General features: G+C 37.1%; 2 protein-coding genes and 1 non-coding gene across 3 annotated transcripts in view; all 3 read right to left on the bottom strand.

Annotated features, from left to right (window-relative positions):
- The window catches only part of nlrc3l (NLR family, CARD domain containing 3-like), an 18797-nt gene extending 10216 nt beyond the window's left edge, over positions 1-8581 (bottom strand). Inside the window, exon 1 of the mRNA XM_059533968.1 lies at positions 8575-8581. The gene's annotated coding sequence lies outside the window, so the exon portion shown is untranslated. The remainder of the gene's footprint in view (positions 1-8574) is intronic.
- LOC132123732 (small Cajal body-specific RNA 14) lies at positions 869-996 on the bottom strand. The gene has a single exon (XR_009426653.1). It is a non-coding gene; the product is annotated as a small Cajal body-specific RNA 14 (non-coding RNA).
- numa1 (nuclear mitotic apparatus protein 1) lies at positions 2447-18126 on the bottom strand. The gene is made up of 23 exons (XM_059533969.1): positions 18085-18126; positions 17859-17944; positions 17676-17755; positions 17324-17409; positions 16294-16362; positions 16072-16162; positions 15801-15948; positions 14545-14681; positions 14317-14428; positions 14118-14235; positions 13889-14029; positions 13535-13648; positions 8288-13195; positions 7811-7996; positions 7521-7730; positions 7257-7420; positions 6877-7162; positions 6232-6433; positions 5864-6000; positions 5456-5785; positions 4568-4654; positions 4139-4369; positions 2447-2748 (listed from the first exon to the last, which is right to left on the bottom strand). The coding sequence occupies exons 1-23, from the start codon at positions 18124-18126 to the stop codon at positions 2725-2727; spliced, it is 7989 nt and encodes a 2662-aa protein (XP_059389952.1). The 3' UTR covers positions 2447-2724.

Below are 18126 nucleotides of genomic sequence, written 5' to 3'. Positions count from 1 at the left end.
TTTTTTTTTTTCATTTAATGTCTTGATTACACAGAAGTAAATCTGAATAATTTCTGAAGATTCAACCATAATAAAGTATCTTATTTTTAGGAAACTTTGACTTATGAGATACATTTATAAGGATGTTTTCTGCATCATATTTTATGGTTTTCTTGTCACAAGTCAACAAAATGACTTGCTTCTGGGATTACCAAGCAAACTTTGACTAGGAGGTTTTTCAAACTTTAACATTTCATTATTGTCACTTATTCATGGTTTTAAATAAAAATAATCCTTTAAAATCTTATATATATATATATATATATATATATATATATATATATATATATATATATATATATATATATATATATATATATATATATATATATAATTAATGCAAAAACAATAAAAACTGTTTCTTCAACCTTGTTCCAACAAAAATGTTTGCAATTCCCTTTTTTTGTTAAGTATAATTTTATACACCAGATTTTTACATCTCTTGTAGTATGATATGAGAATATAGAGTTCATACAAGAAAACACCAACATTTTTCCAAAAACAAAAATATTATATATGGATAATCAAGTAAACAGTGTTCATTTTTAAATATCAGTAACAATATAAAAGTCATTTTACTTCATTAAAAAACAGTGAATATGTCACATCAGAAAAAAACATTAAGCACATGGTGGAAAATTTCAGGCAAATCATGCTGATACTTTAGAGGACTTTATTGGGTTACATTATCAGTGCGCAGTGGCATAAACAGTCATTATCAAAATGGTAAACAAGCAGTTTCTGAAAACCAACAGAAACAAATCCACACCTTGGCAAGGTGAAGCTCCAGAGACAGCGATGCATAAAGGTAAGCAGCAGCTCATCCAAACATGTGTGGCACCATCGCACAGGGAGAGCAAGACCTCGACAGGCCCTGTCGGTAGGAACCAGCATTACTCTGTGTGGTGTCCAGGACTACAGCACTGATCAGCTCACAGCCACACTGAGACCAACCACAGTCTGAACTAACACAACCCACTCTGAGCGGGAATCGAACCCACAACCTTCTCACCCCCAGTCTAACTCCTTAACCACAGACCCATCAGAGAACTCTCTCTCCTGCCTACAGTCTGTCAAGGTGTCCAACAGTAAACAATGCCAAGTTTAGTAAAACTAGACTAATAAACAAGTAAACGCAGGAAGGATAAACTTTATTAAAGCATAACCAAATGCAACAACTTTTTCAGTGGCCTTTGTATTTTCCCCATTCTTTTTTTTTTTTTTTCCACTGGCAATTTTTAAAAACAAGCTAAAATGAATTAAAAGCAAAAATTTGTTTTAAAATCTAAGATGAAAGATCACGGTTCTAATGAGAGAAAGAACTACGATCCACTGAGGAACTGACAATCGAATTAAAAGCATTGATTAAAAAAAGTAATGCGGATCATATATGTGTGTAGAAAACAATTTTTATATTTATTGTAAAATCTGCATATAATTAGTATTATAGTAGTTAGATAATAGGAATATTTATTTTTACATCCTTTGTAAAGGCAAACATTATGAGTCGATGCCCGTCCATCATCTGGATGATTTTGGTAATAGCTTCTTTAGGATAAACACTGTTGATCTGTCTGAACAACGCCAGTCACTGTAAACAACGATTAAAACATATCGGTAGGCTACAAAACATTAAGTTGAATTCAATCACTATATGCATCTAGATGGCAATATATATTGTGGCTTGGTGGTAGAGCATTGTGTCAGCAGTGCAAAAGGTTGTGGGTTCGATTCCCAGGGAACACACATACTGATAAAAAAATAAATGTATAGCCCTGAATGCACCGTAAGTAGCTTTGGATAAAAGTGTCTGCTAAATGCATAAAAGTCATATATATATATATTCAGATCTGGGTAGTAACTGATTACATTATCTGCATTATGTAATCAGATTCCAACTTGTAATTAGATATTACATTTTAAAACTCATTTTCAGACTACAGTTACTTTTCATTGATTAAATATATTCACATAATAGCAACATATTATTATTTATTGATCCTCCCTAATTCCTCTTTTTATTTTAGTGAGCATTTTATTTTGATTATGGTTATTTTTAAATAATTCACGATTTATTACAATTATTTATTACTTATTAAAATTATTTATTCTGATTTTGCATTTTTATGATTTCATTAATTAGCTTTCCATTGAACTTGTGAACCATCTGCAGTTGCTTTACGAAGAACAGTTAAATCAATTCAATTCATAATGTGAATAACAAAGAATGTAATATATTTTCTTCTTTTTTGTATTATATATCAAAATGGTGATTATCCTATTCCAATCAATGTAATAAATGAGATATATATATATATATATATATGTATATATATACATATATATTTATTTAAATAAATAAAAGTTTCTAATACATTGAAAAAAGAAAAAAACTTTCCAAACACTCTTGATGTATATAAACTTTTAATAGAAAGTTTTCTATATTCATACATAAACTGCTTCTATTTAGCAATGGCTGAAAAACCTGTCAAAGATTCGATACAGAAGACTTTATTACAGAACAAGGAATACATTTAAATATTATACAACCAGTAACATAAACAGGACAGTAATTAAGACCACTGCATCCCATAATAAAAATAACTTAATTAAAAGAAGATAAACAAATAAAAAAGAAAAAGAAAAAGAAAAGGGAACTGATGACTTGCAGTTGAATCCTCCAATTTAAACCTTAACCCTGAACTTCATCTGCGGAGAAAGAGAGAAAGAAGAGTCAGAAAATTATTCAATGCATTAAAACACATATGCATAGAAATTACAATAGAAATGGGAGAACTTTCACATTTCTAAACGCTAAGAATAGATCTTGAGTTACACCGTTATCAGGTGAAATTATCAGAAATGCAGTGAGACCAACACCAAACATACAATAGAACCGTTTTTTTGGTCAAATATATCTTTTTAAACAGTCTATTTTTGCATGTATATCAGTGGACATGACTACTGTGTGTTATTCATATGCAAAATGAACAGATAATAAAAAAAAACTGAGCAAGCATATTAAAACAGCAAAAAGTTATTCACAATTGCTGAGTAATTACTAGAAACAACAACTAGAAAACAACTGATTTGCTTACAACAGCTTCAAATGTGGTTAGAATATTTGCTGCTTTAAAAAGTTTAATGTTTTTTTTAACAACAACAACAAAAAAACTATAATAAAAGTAATCAAATAAAATTAAGAACATTTTAATTTAAAACATTTTGCATTCAATAGAATATCTAAAAAATTGCTATAAAAAAAAAAAAAAAACATTTTACTGAATTTAATAACATAAAAAGTAGGTCACACCAGCCACCAAACTTACAAAGCCACAGTTCATTTTAGCAAACTGAAAAGTTTACCAGGAAATTTGCTAAAAAATGTTCTCCTCAGGTCATCTGAGATCAGGATGGGTTTGTTTCTTCATCGAATTTGGAGAAATGTAGCATTGCATCAGTGTCTCATCAGTGGATGCTCTGCAGTGAATGGGTGCCGTCAGAATGAGAGTCCAAACAGCTGATAAAAACATCACAATAATCCACAGCACTCCAGTCCACATCTGGAGAAGACAAATCTGTGTGTTTGTGATACTCTCATTCTGACGGCACCCATTCACTGCAGAGCATCCACTGATGAGACACTGATGCAATGTTGCTGCATTTCTCCAAACCTGATGAAGAAACAAAATCATCTACATATTTGATAGTCTTTGGGTGAGCAAATTTTCAGCAAATTTTTATGTTTGAGTGAACTATTCCAGTAACACCAGAGGATGAGTGAAACAATCCCACAGAGAGGAGAGACACCTGCAGTGTTAAGAGAAGTATTACTGCCATACATAACAGCTGATACACACAGTTAAATACTTAGGCATAGATCAGCAGCGCAGCAAGTCACTGTGTTTCCTAAACACACACACAGCACTTACTTTAACACACCTGGAATTTATAACCACAGATACTAGAATTTAAAGAAATAAAACACTTTCCAATGCATTTTTACCATGGCATGGACTACAGTGTTCATATCAGATAAAAATAGAACTAATAAATGCCAAATGGTTTCGGTTAATGACAGCACAAAAGTTTATTCTACCTTTTTGGCATTCGAGGATTTGGGCGACTTGTTTCGGGGAGATTTTCTCCGAGTGGAGTCCAGAGGAGACTTGGCGCCCATCGCCGAACGCAGGGCACGACTGGCCACGGCGGGAGATTTGCGTGCGCTGTTACGCAGCTTGTTGAGGCCACGCTGCAGTCTGCTGTCACCACGACTGCTGTTCTTTGGAGTATTTTCAACAGTGAACATCAGAGATTGCCTTCGCTCGGCCTAGTAAGAGGAAACAGAAATATTATTACACATCGGTCTAAAGGAGCACACACAATGTGCTTCCGTTGAGCTGTTCAGCTTATAGCCTTAAAAACCAAAACACCAGTAGCATTTGTGACGTATGTGTTCTAGGGAGATTTTAATCTCAAATAAAACTAGGTTAGTAACAACTACAGACGTCTAATAAAAGGATCTTACCGGTGACTTTGGAGGTCTGTTTTGACTGTTGCCGAACCTGGCTTTAGGTGTCATTGGTCGTGGGAAGCAACTTGCCAACTTCTTTGCCTGTGGAAACAACGTTATTTGAAACCCACAGTTTAGCATTATTAATATTTTGAGTTTATTAGATTGGTTAAAAGACATTTAGATTCAATCTTACTGGTTTAGTTTTAACAATTAAATTAAATTTTAGTAATGAAAAAGCATGTCTGATTAATTTAAATTCACCAAAAATGTTTGGAAAGTTTATCAAAAGTTTCATTTCCCAAAGTCCGAAAAAATAAATAAATATAACTCAAAAATATTGTTCACAAATACTTTTTTATTTCTCCATTTTTTTTGTTAACATTTTTCTAGATTTATTGGTTTAATAAAGCATGTCTGAACAACTGAATTCATTAAATTAAATTACTTTTTTTTTTTATCCACGATAATAGTGCCCCATGAAAATTAAGTGTTTTTTCTGGGTTTAGGATTAAATGCACATTCATCATATTAATCATTCTTTAAAAATGTTGTCATATGAAAATGTAACAATTTCTTATGTAGAATTCCTTATGTATATATACACATATATTACACACACACACACACACACACACATATAGTTTGCAAACAAAACGCTGCATAAAAGATGTTTCCTGTTGAAATCTAAATAATGAAGACAATTGCATAATTATATGCTAATTTTTTTTTAATTTATTACTATTAGCATTACTTTGAAAAGTAAACTAATATTTTATCATATTTTCATTAAGATTTATTTTAAAGGTTTGTCGTGAAGAATTGACTCTCAAAGCATCTCAATCAACCAATCAATCAAGTGGAATCAATAAATGATCAAACAGAGGTTTTGTTCTCTCGTACCTCAGGCGTGTCTGGACCTTGCAGTTGGGATCCAGGCCGTTTGGGAGCCAATGGGCTGCGTTTATTTTCTGAAGCACGTGAGCTTGTTTTTGTGAGCTGAGCGGCCCGGTGAGCAGCAGTGCTGGACCGGATCTGACCCGGCAACATGGTGGCACGCTGAGGCTGGGAGTTTGCGGAGCTCTGGCTCGAACTTGGTGCAAGAGAGAAGCGGCGAGAGTTCAGGGACTCCAGGATCTGACTTGGCATCATGGACGCACGTCGGATCGTCTCATCTGGGTCTCCCAAACGCAGGTCCTCGTCTGTTACGGTGAACGAGGGACCCAGACTAGGCTGTCGATGCAAAACGATACAGTTTGATTATGGTCTTACACAAACAATGCAGTTAAAGCTAACTATTTCCAAGCTTACCCTGGACTCAAGCGGGTAGCTGCTCTTTAAGTGGGGCAGACAGGCTTTGTTTCGTGTCTGCAATTCTGCGATGCGCATCCAGTCGTCAGAAACATGTTCTGGTTCATTCTCTGCGCCAATACAGAATGTACTGGTGGCTACACGACACACAAGTTAGAATATTATATAATAGTATAATACTATAATATACCTGATGTCCTAAAATAAAATAAAACTGAAATAAATGTTATTATATAAAATAAAAAATCTAGAACATATAAAAATAAAAACCAATTCGAAATATTAATAAGAACTATAATGTATCTCAATGATACTATAATGTCACTGGTTATTATCTATAAGAGTAAGTTCTAATAAGAACATTTTACCTCTTGGTGGGTTAACGTTTTGCACGGTGCTTCTGCGGTATCCAGGCAGATTCTGAAGGGTGTCTGCTTTTGATAAAGTTGCAGCACTTTCCTCAGAGAGGTCCATGGAGAACGGCCGTGAATGCTGAACTGCCAAGTTGGGCTGAGATCGGGCAGAGTGCAGACTAGAAAACGACTCCTCTTCTTCAGCACTTCCTGATGCCTTCTCACCAAACATGAATAAAAGAACAAAATAACTCTTTAGAAACTTTGCAATCCAGTACGAGAAAAAAAAAGAAAAGAGAAACCTGATCAAGGAGCCATGAACAGTAGTAGTACTAGTCAAAGTGCATATTAAGGCAATAAATGATGCAATACGATACACAATACTGATATACATTATGATTTTTTTTAAATTATAATTATGTGTTATACAGAGGTGAGTTTAAAATTAAATACTAGGGATATCCCTCTAGCCAAACTCATATTAAAATGACATTTTTCAAATTGGCCCCTGACAGGAACGGTACCATAAATGTTTCTAGAAGAGCATTAATCATTGGCTCTTTGATTTGAAGGTGGGACTTAATTTACAAGAGTCAACAAATAACCTATTTTGAACCCAAGAAAATGTATGAAGCAAGTTGAAGGTTGTGCATTTCCTACCTTAGCCAAGGTGATGTTGATAACTTGCGTAGTACGTCGCCTTCGAGCCGAAGCGGTCAACTTCTTTGCAGAGTCAACTGCAAAATCGTCAATGGAAGTGATGCTGGACTCTAGTTTGTGTTCAAAGGCATCATGGCGGGACCCTTTACGCATGTTGCCTTGTTGACTCAAAGGCGTGAAGTAGAGAGTCTCCAGGGATTCGGCCCCCAAGGCACGACGTTTGGCAGCCAAGCGCTCAGAGCTACGAACCAGTGGAGTGCTGGACTCACCCGGTACTGCAGAATGACTGCCAAATTGGGGAAAAAAAATATACAATGATGCTGCAAGAGTTCAATGGAACACTATGTTAGAAACCTATACAGTTGGGTTGGTTTAGTTACCTGTTAGCATTGAGTGAATCATTCAGCTCAAACTCCAAGCTGTCTGTACTTGTGTCCTGCTGTTTTTCTGGGACTCTGATGTACAGACTTTCTCTGTGTCTCATGTTCTCTTTGTCATCCATCATCGTCCTCTTCTCTCGTAGTTGCCTGTCAGCAAAGTCCACCTAAAACAAGCACACAATTAAACAACAGGAAAATACATTTTTATTTAATATCAATTCAGTCTCATTTTCACATTCTTGAAATATTAAGCAGTAAACTAACTTGTGCCTCTAAGCTTTTCACTTTGGCCGCAAGTTTCTTCTCTTTGGTGTGTGCCTGGTCTAGTTCAATGTGAGCCAATGCCAGTTCCATCTCCCGATCTTTGACTTCCCTCTTGCTGGCCTCCAACGACTGCTCGAGAACTTTGTTGAGCTCCTGAGCTTCCACCAGCAGCTGCTTTTTACCATTGTAGTGATTCTTGGCCTTCTCCACCTGAGGAAGTATAGCATGTGATGATGCATAAATGATCATGCACAAATATGCACGAAAGAAAGATGTGATTCAAAACAGACCTGTGCTTTGTAGTGTTCTACTGCTTCTGACTTGGTCTTCAGCTGCTCCAGGAGTTCCTGATTCTTTTCCTCACACTTTTGAGAAGCCTTTTTAAGAGCAAGGATAGAACCATTTTGCTCTTTTACCATCAACTCGAGGTCAGCTTGAATCTTTTGGGAATTTTGAGAATTTATTTGAGCTTCCCTCTCCGAAGCAAGATTAGAGACCTCTAAGATTTTAGCCTGAAGTTCACTAGCATCTTTTTCAAGCTCCCGAACCCTTTCTCTAAGGTTCTTGTTTTCACAAACCTCCTTTTTAAGCATCTGAACCTCAGCTTCCTTTTGAGAAGCTGAAGTTGTCAACTCCACCACTTGCATCTTAAGAGCAGCCAGGTTCTCCTTTAATGTGTTGTGTTCAGCCACTAAAACTGAAATCTCCTGTTGCTTCTGCACTTTCTCTTCCTGATCATTTCTGATTTCATCTTTGAGAGAGGTTACTTCAATCGATAGGTGGTCTCGTTCCTTTCTCACGGTTTCCAAATTCTGCTGGGACTCCTCAAGTTTTTGTTGTTTCTCAACAAGAAGCTCGTCAATTCTCTTCTCAAGGTCTACCTTTGAGTGTTGGATCTCAAGGACATCTTTCTCCTTTTGCTGGCAGTTCAGTTTCATCTGTGTCGGCTTCTGATCCAAGGACTCCAAAAGATTATCTTTATCTGTAATGTCACAACTGGCAGTTTCTAGTTGCTTCTGTAAGGTTTCGATCTTCTCCTCCAGCACTCTGCAGAGATCATTTTCAGACTGTTTGGCCCTTAACTGCTGATCATTTATTTCCTCTTTAAGATAACTTATTTGTGCTTCCCTCTCAGAAGCAAGAGTGGAGACCTCCAGGATTTTAGCCTGAAGTTCACTTACATCTTTCTCAAGCTCCTGAGCCTTTTCTTTAAAGTTTTCTTTATCACAAACCTCCTTTTGAAGCAACAGAAGCTCAGATTCCTTCTGAGAAGCTGTAATTGTCAGCTCCATCACTTGCGTCTTAAGAGAAGCCAAGTTGTTTTTTAATGTCTTGTGATCAGCCTCTAAAGACGAAATCTCCTGTTGCTTCTGCACTTCAATTTCTCTGTAATTTTGGATTTCATCTTTGAGAGAGGTTATTTCAGTTGACAGAATGTCTCTTTCCTTTCTCACCATTTCCAAATTCTGCTGGCACTCCAGCATCTGTTGTTTCTCAACAACAAGCTCACCAATCTTCTTCTCCAAGTCATCATTTACCTGATGCCTATCAAGGACATCTTTCTCTCTTTGTTGGCACAGCAGATCCATCTGCTTCAGCTTCTGATCCAAAGTTTGCAGAAGTTGGTCTTTGTCGGAGACGGCACGACTGACAGTTTCCGATTGTCCCTGAAGGGTTTCAATCTTCTCTTCCAGCACTCTTCGTAGATCATCTTCAGACTGTTTGGCCCTTAACTGCTGATCATTTATTTCATTTTTAAGATAACTTATTTGTGCTTCCTTCTGAGTAGCAAGAGTTGAGACCTCTAGGATTTTAGCCTGAAGTTCACTAACATCTTTCTCAAGCTCCCGAGCCCTTTCTCTAAGGTTCTCTTGTTCACAGACCTCCTTTTGAAGCATCTGAATATCGGATTCCTTTTGAGAAGCTGAAGTTGTCAAATCCACCACTTGAATTTTAAGAGCAACCAAGTTCTCCTTTAATGTTTTGTATTCAGCCTCTAAAACAAACATCTCCTGTTGCTTCTGCACTTCATTTTTCTGGTAACTTTGGATTTCATCTTTGAGAGAGGTTACTTCAATCGATAGGTGGTCTCGTTCTTTTCTCACGGTTTCCAAATTCTGCTGGTACTCCTCAAGTTTTTGTTGTTCCTCAATAAGTAGCTCACCAATCCTCTTCTCCAGGTCTTCCTTTGAGTGTTGGATCTCAATGACATCTTTTTCCTTTTGCTGGCAATTCAGCTTAATCTGTGTCAGCTTCTGATGCAAGGACTCCAAAAGATGATCTTTGTCTGTAATGTCACAACTGGCAGTTTCTAGTTGCTTCTGTAGGGTTTCAATCTTATCTTCCAGCACTCTGCGGATATCATTTTCAGACTGTTTGGCCCTTAACTGCTGATCATTTATTTCCTCTTTAAGATAACTTATTTGAGCTTCCCTCTCAGAACCAAGAGTAGAGACCTCCAGGATTTTAGCCTGAAGTTCACTTACATCTTTCTCAAGCTCCTGAGCCTTTTCTTTAATGTTCTCTTTATCACAAACCTCATTTTGAAGCAACAGAAGCTCAGATTCCTTCTGAGAAGCTGTAGTTGTCAACTCCACCACTTGTGTCTTAAGAGCAGCCAAGTTGTCTTTTAATGTGTTGTGCTCAGCCTCTAAAGACGAAATCTCCTGTTGCTTCTGCACTTCCGTGTCTCTGTAATTTTGGATTTCATCTTTGAGAGAGGTTATTTCAGTTGACAGAATGTCTCTTTCCTTTCTCACCATTTCCAAAGTCTGCTGGTACTCCAGCATCTGTTGTTTCTCAACAACAAGCTCACCAATCTTCCTCTCCATGTCATCCTTTACCTGATGCCTATCAAGGACATCTTTCTCTCTTTGTTGGCACAGCAGATCCATCTGCTTCAGCTTCTGATCCAAAGTCTGCAGAAGTTGGTCTTTGTCTGAGATGTCTTGACTGGCAGTTTTCAATTGTCCCTGGAGGCTCTCAACCTTTTCTTTCAGCACTCTTCGTAGATCATCTTCAGACTGTATAGCCTTCAACTGATCCATCAACTGACCTTGAAGAGAATTAACACAAGCCTCCCTTTCGGAGGCTAGTGTGGAGACCTCTAGGATTTTAACGTGAAGTTCACTAACCATTCTCTCAAGTTCCTCACGCTTGGCAGTCTCAAGTTCCTGATCCTTTTCTCTAAGGATCTCTTGTTGGTGAACCTTGTCTTTAAGCAAGAGAAGTTCAGATTGCTTTTGTGAAACTGCAGTTGTTTCCTCCATCAATTTCTTCTCAAGGGCATCCATTTTCTCCCTAAACGTGTTGCATTCAGCCTCTAAAACGGATATCTCCTGTTGCTTCTGCACTTCAGTGTCCTGGTAGCCACAAATTTTGTCTTTAAGACAGGATACTTCAGTTGACAATTGGTCTCTTTCCTTCCTCAATATTTCCTGATTCTGCAGGCGCTCGGAAAGCTCTTGATTGTCAACATGAAGTTTAAAAATCGTCTTTTCCAGCTCCTCCTTTGCCTGATGCGTTTCAAGGACATCTTTCTCTTTTTGAAGGAAAAGCTCTTGCATCTCTTTAAGCTTTTGATCCAAAGAGCCCAGCAGTTTTTCTTTATCCGCAGCACAACGATTGACCATATCTAGTTCTCCTTGAAGGGTGCCAACCTTCTCTTCCTGCTCTCTGCGAAGATCTTCTTCAGACTGTTTGGCAAGCATCTGTTGATCCTTCATCTCATTTTGAAGGGAAATTACTTGAGCCTCTCTTTGAGAGGCGAGAGTGGAGACCTCTAGAATTTTGGCCTGAAGCTCACTCACTTTTTTCTCAAACTCTTTACGTTTGATTGTCTCAAGCTCCAGAGCTTTTTCTCTCAGGGTCTCTTGATAGGAAAGCTCCTGTTGAAGCAAGATGAGCTCAGATTCCTTTTGGGAAACTGTGGTTGTCAGCTCCACCAACTGGTACTGAAGAGCAGCCAGATTTTCCTTCAAAACATTGCGGTCAGCCTGTAACACAGACATTTCTTGCTGGGAATGGCAGATTTCCTCTCGGAGAGATGATCCTTGAGTGGAGAGATGGTCTTTTTCTTTTCTCAAGATTTCTAAATTCTGCTGGTACTCATCCAGTAGTTGTTTTTGTTCAATGATCCTCTTTTCCAGGTCTTCCTTCACTTGATGTATATCAATGACATCTTTCTCTTTTTGTTGGCACAGCAATTCAATCTGCTTCAGCTTCTGATTCAAAGACTGCAGAAGATGGTCTTTGTCTGCAGCATCACGATTAGCAGTATCTAGAAGTTCTTGTAGATTTCCAACCTTCTCCTTCAGCTCATTGCGTAGATCATCTTCACACTGTTTGGCCCTCAACTGCTGATCCTTCATCTCATCTTGAAGAGAACTTAGGTAAGCTTCTTTCTGTGAGACAAGAGAGGTGACCTCTAGGATTGTGGCCTGAAGTTCACTCACGGTCCTCTCAAGCTCCTCACGTCTGGCTTTCTCAAGATCCTGAGCTTTTTCTCTGAGGGTTTCTTGATGGCAAAGCTCCTGCTGAAGCAAGTGGAGCTCAGATTCCTTCTGTGAAGCTGTAGCAGTCACCTCAGCCAACTGGTCCTGAATAGATCTCATGTTTTCCTTTAACACGTTGTGCTGTGCCTCTAAAAAAGACAATTCTTGTTGTTTTTGCACTTCATTTTCACTGTAACGACAGATCTGCTCTTTAAGAGATGTTACCTCCACTGAGAGAACCAGCATTTCTTCTTGTTTTTCTAAAGCAGTTGAAGAAGCAGTGTCAAGCTCTTGCTGAAGTTTCTTAACAGTCTCCTCATGCTCTTTGCGATTTGATCTGATCATTTCGTTAATTTCAATATTTTGTTCCTTCACAAGCTTTAATTCATTGCCTAAAGAGTCATACTCATTCTTCAGATTTCTGATTTCTTCATCTTTTAGGGAAATCTTTTCGGACAGATCCAGAATTTGCTTTCGGAGGCTTTCGATTTTGTCCAAAGCCTGACTAACCTTATTCTCCTCCCCCGTTTTCTCCTGTCTGAGAATATGTATTTGCTCCTGAAGGTCTCTACTGGTCTGCAGATGCTCATCAAGCCCATGCTGCAATGTGCATGCCTCCTTTTTCAGGGATTCATTTTCTTGGACAACTTTTTGATGCTCTTCCAGCTTCTTCTCATATTCCTGAATGGTGGCTCTGGTGCTTTGTAAGTCAATGATAAGGGCATTCAGGGCGTCCTGCTGTGATGCTCTCTCCTCTTCTAAACCCTTGATTTCAGTGTGAAGAGCATTAACCATCTTATCTAAAGAGGCAACCTTCCCCTCCAGTTCTTCTCTTTGTTGACGAAGGTCAGCAGAGATTTTTATCTCTGACGTCAACTGCACTTCCACCTGTTGTAGGCGAGAAACGTCACTTTCCAGAGCTGATATCTGTGCAGTAAGAATTTCCTTCTGTGTCCATAAAGCCTCCTGCAGTGTTTCTCTCTCTAAATGGATGCTATTGATGGACTGCTCCAGATCGAACACCACCATTTGGAGTCTTTTGGTTTCCTTTTCAAAAGAGCCTCTCTCCTCAGCCAGCAAAGCCTCAACTTCTGTCTTCTCCTTCTCAAGATGGAAAATAGTGTCCTGAAGCTGGGCGAGTTTAAGAGTCAGATCTGCCAACTCCTGTTTAAGCTTCTCCCACTGAGAAAATGTAATGATTAAAAATGTTAGTCAGAATTGGTCATGATGCTGTGTTCAGATCAATAAGAAATATTGTTGTCACATATAAAAAAATATTGAAATACTGAAAAAATATTGAAGTACTGAACATAAGACACCTATTTTAGTGTTCCTGTAGCTCAATTGGTAGAGCACTGCGCTATGAAGCGCAAGGTTGGTGGTTCGCTTCCCCGGGAACACATGATAGGTAAAAATTGATAGCCTGAATGCACTGTAAGTCGCTTTGGATAAAAGCGTCTGCTAAATGCATAAATTTAAGTTTTAATTTAACTATTTTGAAAGAAAGACAGAATATCTCACCTCCAAGATGGGCCCCAGAACCTCTCCTTTCTCTTGAGATTTAGCTTTCTGGAGTTCATCCTCCAGAACGGAGATCTTTCCCTGAAGGATCTGAACCTGTTCACTCAGACAATCCTGCACAAGGAGAACAGGAGCAGGAAAAAAACACCGATTAACACCAGATAGTACAAAGTAAAAACATGCAGAACATTATTAACAAAATAAGAATAATGACTGCTTTTCAGCCCAAAAACATGCAGGTTAGGTTAATTGAACATCCTTAATTATACACAAGACTTGTGTATGGATTAACTGGTTCTAGCCATGAATGTAGCCATAGATGCTGGATTGGTGTTAAGAAAGAAAGAAACGAACCCTGTGTGTGACGGCCTCATTTAACTCTTTCTCCAAAAATTCCTTTCTGCTCTTCCACTCAGTTTGTGCCAATTCGTGAGCCATTGTGAGTTTGGCAACTTCCTCATCAGCTTTTGCAAGCTGAGCGAAGGCGTTTCGCACCTGATGGGACCAGAGACGGGTAAAAATGACCTGATCTTATCATTACTTTAAGCAGGACTTCAAAACAAACAAACAATCAGTATCTCACCTGTGCATTAAGCGTTCCATTCTCCTCTGTCAGTTCATCAATCTTTCTCTCTTTTTGGGAGTTGTCTGTTTTTAAGTCTTGGCATTGCTTTAGAACCTCATGCACTCTGTGGAGAAGACTGTTCAAGAAAAAAAAAAAAAAAAAAGCCTTTATTAAAATAATTTCTGTAAGCCCAAATGTGTCCCTTATTGCACCTCACCTCTCGTTCTTCTCCTGGAGCTCCAGCAGCGCAGCTTTATGGTCCTTCTCCAGCTCTCCTTGTTCCCGCAGCATTCGCTCCACCCTGTGCTGTAACTGCGAAATCAGACCCTCTGTGTGCAAACGAGAAAAAGGAACTGAAGCAAGTTCATATCAGAGCACCATAGTTCATCTCATTCACTTCATGCAGCATAATAAAATTAAAGGAAGCATGGTGATGCATGGGTACCTTTCTCTGAGATGATGCTGATCTGATCGGCCAGTTCTTTCTCCAGCTCGTCTCTCACGTCTCCCTCATGTGCCAAGTCTTTCCGGAGTTTCTTTAACTGGAAATGTGGGGTGCTCATTACGTCCTGCACTGGAGAGCTGGATATCAAGGATGTATGGGTATTATTTAGTCATTTACCGTATTTTCCGGACTATAAGTCGCACTTTTTTTTCATAGTTTGGCTGGTTCTGCGACTTATAGTCAGGTGCGACTTATTTATCAAAATTAATTTGACATGAACCAAGAGAAATTAACCAGTAGAAAACATTACTGTAGACGGTAATGTTTTATCTTGGTTCTAAATAAATGCGACTCATAGTCCAGTGCGACTTATATATGTTTTTTTCCTCATCATGACGTATTTTTGGACTATATTTGGACTTATACACAGGTGCGACTTATAACCCAAAAAATACGGTATTATGAATATTTCAGAGTATATATAATGCTTAATGTCCTCTTAAAGACACCTAAAACTTTTTCAAGATAATTTTGGTCTTTGTTGAAAACGAAATGTCAAAAGCACATTTTTGTTGCTTAAAGGACCATTTTTTCATTGAATTACTGTCAAAATCACGTTTACAGTCGTTTTAGTATTTATGCAATGGTGTTGTTATAACTACATTACTAAAGATTAAACAGCAAATTAGGTTTTTTTCTGAGGCAAAAGTTGTAGTTAATAGTGAGAATTGGTCCTCAAACTAAAGTGTGACCTAAAATTGTATATAACTTTTTACAAAAAATGTTATTAAAGACATTTTTTCACAATCAAATGGTGTTCATGTGCACTGTTTGTGTCTTGTGTCTTTACTATTGAAACAAAATATTTTAATGTAGACTAATTGGTTATCATTTAAAAAAAAAAAAAGAGATTAAAAGTAAAAAAAAATTAAATAAATAAAAAAGAGGGAAAAGTTTAAACACATTTTCGTGGCAATCAACATTATGCCACAAATGCACAAATTCCAAAATTCCTTTTAATATGATTATGTAAAAAGTCAGTTATATTATTTAACAAAACGCTGATTTTAACTGTAAACAAAAGCATTTTCTATTAGCATTGCCTTACTTGTGACCATACAGTTACAACTTTCAGAAGCAGTGACTCTTAACATTTTGGATGGTTTTAGTCATGAAGCTTCTTTGTTCTTCACCATGGGATCAGCAAAAAAAACAAAAAAAAAAAACAAGACAAATAAAATTTTTTTTACACTGACCGGTCCGAGCTGGAAGCTACTGTGCAAAGCTCTTGAAACTGAACTCTAGGAGGCCGTTGGAACCGGCTGACGATCGGAGACTCATCATCTGTGTTTAACAGAGAGCTGCCACTGCTCATACTGCTGGAGTTCACAACGTTCATAACAGCTACAGAGCATTTACAAGATAAAGGATTTAATCTTACATCATCCAGTTCACTCTCCAAAACACTGATGCACAGTAACGTTGAATAAAGAACATGTGATAATACTCAACAACTTGGCTACTTACAGTTTTGGTCTAGAAACTGATCTAGGCCTTCGTCTAAAGACAGACCATCAGCGTCATCTTTTATAAAACGAAACATGGATGTAATTTCCGACTGACCCAGACAGAAAGAGAGAAACATAAGAACATACATTAGAGAGTGTCGATTTCAAAATTCAATATTTGTTGTAGCACCAATATATACGCATTTAATAAGAGACAAACTGGTCATTAGTAAACACTCACCTCTATATTCGAATCCATGGGGAGAAAGATGCTCTTTTTAAAAGTGCAGTAACAAAGCAGAAGCGCCACCTGTGCACATGCATTAATACAAATAAATGCACAACATCTCCTGCATTGCATTAAAGGAACGAATCATCCAAAAATGTATCATAGTGTAACTGGCCAGGCACAAAAATTTTGTGGACTCCGCAAAGAGGATTTCTTTAATTTTGGTCTGTTCCTCAAATCAAATCTTCAGAATACTTCGGAGAATAAGTCAGTCATGTGAAACACTTTAATGATGCTTTAATGAGTGCAACAAAAAAAAATCTAAATATTGAGAAAATCATCTTTTAAGTTGTCCAAATTAAGTTCTAAGCAATGCATATATTACTAATCAAAAATTATGTTTTAATATATTTATGGTAGGAAATGAACAAAATATCTTCATGGAACATGATCTTTACTTAATATCCTAATGATTTTTGGCATAAAATAAAAATTTTAAATTTTGACCCATACAATGTTTTTTTGGCTATTGCCAAAATTATACCCCACTGACTTAAGACTGTTTTTGTGCTTCGGGTACACAAATATAATTATAATGCAATCAGACCCTCATCCTGATTATTGTTTAGTGTAATCAAATTTTTATTAATACTTAATTTAATATGTATGAACTATTCGGAACAATTTTGATCATCTATTTTAGTGTATTGTTTTTTATATCTTTATTTATTTATTTGTTATTTATTACATTTGTTTGTTAGCATGTCATTTTCAACAGATTTCCAATCTTTTAGACGCCACAGAACCAAAATATCATTCTCATGCACTCAGCCCCGTATCCTTATTATCACTTAGTATAATCATATTATTATTAATACTTAATTTAATATTAATTAAATAACATCTATTTTAATGTATTAATTTCAATATCACTTTTCTGTTTTTATTCCATTTTTTTTCTCATTTAATTTTAATATTTATTATTATTTATTTATTGAATTTGCAAACCCTTGATTTAGAGCACAGATTTACAAATACACACCTTGGCCAGCTGAAGCTCCAGGTCAGTCCCTGCAGTGATCTTCTGGAAGATGAGTGAACTTTGCCTTTGGGTGAGGTCAAAGTCATCTGCACATGGACGAGAGAAGTTTATTTATTTACGTTTTGGCGTAAATCATATACAATCTTTCAGTTAAATCAGTGATTAAAAATTGTAAAATTCTTGCAGGAGAGACCTCTTTTAAAAAGTATGTTCTATGTTAATCAACATTATGCCACAAATATTGCCAATAAAGCATACTTTGTGATTTCACATTCACCTCCCAGTCCAGAATTACTGTCTAAAATGAAGCAAAAAAGCACGAATACCAAAAAGACAAGCATTTTTAACTCACCCCGCAAAACATTGAAGATGATTTCCACTTTCTTACAGAGGGATAAACTCTTATAATCCTCAGTGCTCTCCATCCCTCTTCTAAAGTCACAGATATTGCATTTGTCAGAAGTAAATAAAGTTAGTTCTAGTTATTCAGGTATTCCCATATTTACCAATCAAGAGTCTCAAAGTGACGACTCACAGTTTGAAGCAGAGCTTCAGGAGCGTGAACCCATCTCTCGTGGGAATGAACTCCGAGAGCTGCTTGTCTGGAAACATGGTGTTTATCTGTCAAGAGGACAAGTGTTTTAAACTATAAAACTGATGGTGCAACACTTACACACGTCAACAGACTAGACTAACTCAGACTGATGATTTCATATTTATGAGTTCTTTGAATAAACAACAAAATTGGATGACACTCTTACCCATGCCAAAAGTGGTCCTGCCTTGTTCATATTAAACTTCAT

Source organism: Carassius carassius, chromosome 41 (genome assembly GCF_963082965.1).
Source record: "Carassius carassius chromosome 41, fCarCar2.1, whole genome shotgun sequence".
NCBI lineage: Eukaryota > Metazoa > Chordata > Actinopteri > Cypriniformes > Cyprinidae > Carassius > Carassius carassius.
The sequence above is the reverse complement of the archived record's forward strand: the minus strand, read 5'-3'. Positions and strand labels throughout refer to the sequence as shown.

Bases quoted from the DNA above. Each gene is read 5' to 3' on its own strand.
- numa1 (XM_059533969.1), bottom strand. From the start codon at position 18,126: ATGAAGTTTAATATGAACAAGGCAGGACCACTTTTGGCATGG. The intron at 17,756-17,858 runs GTGAGTCGTCAC...CTGTGACTTTAG, and splicing joins CTGAAGCTCTGCTTCAAACT to AAGAGGGATGGAGAGCACTG. The intron at 13,649-13,888 runs GTTCGTTTCTTT...CTCCTTGTGCAG, and splicing joins ATGAGGCCGTCACACACAGG to GATTGTCTGAGTGAACAGGT.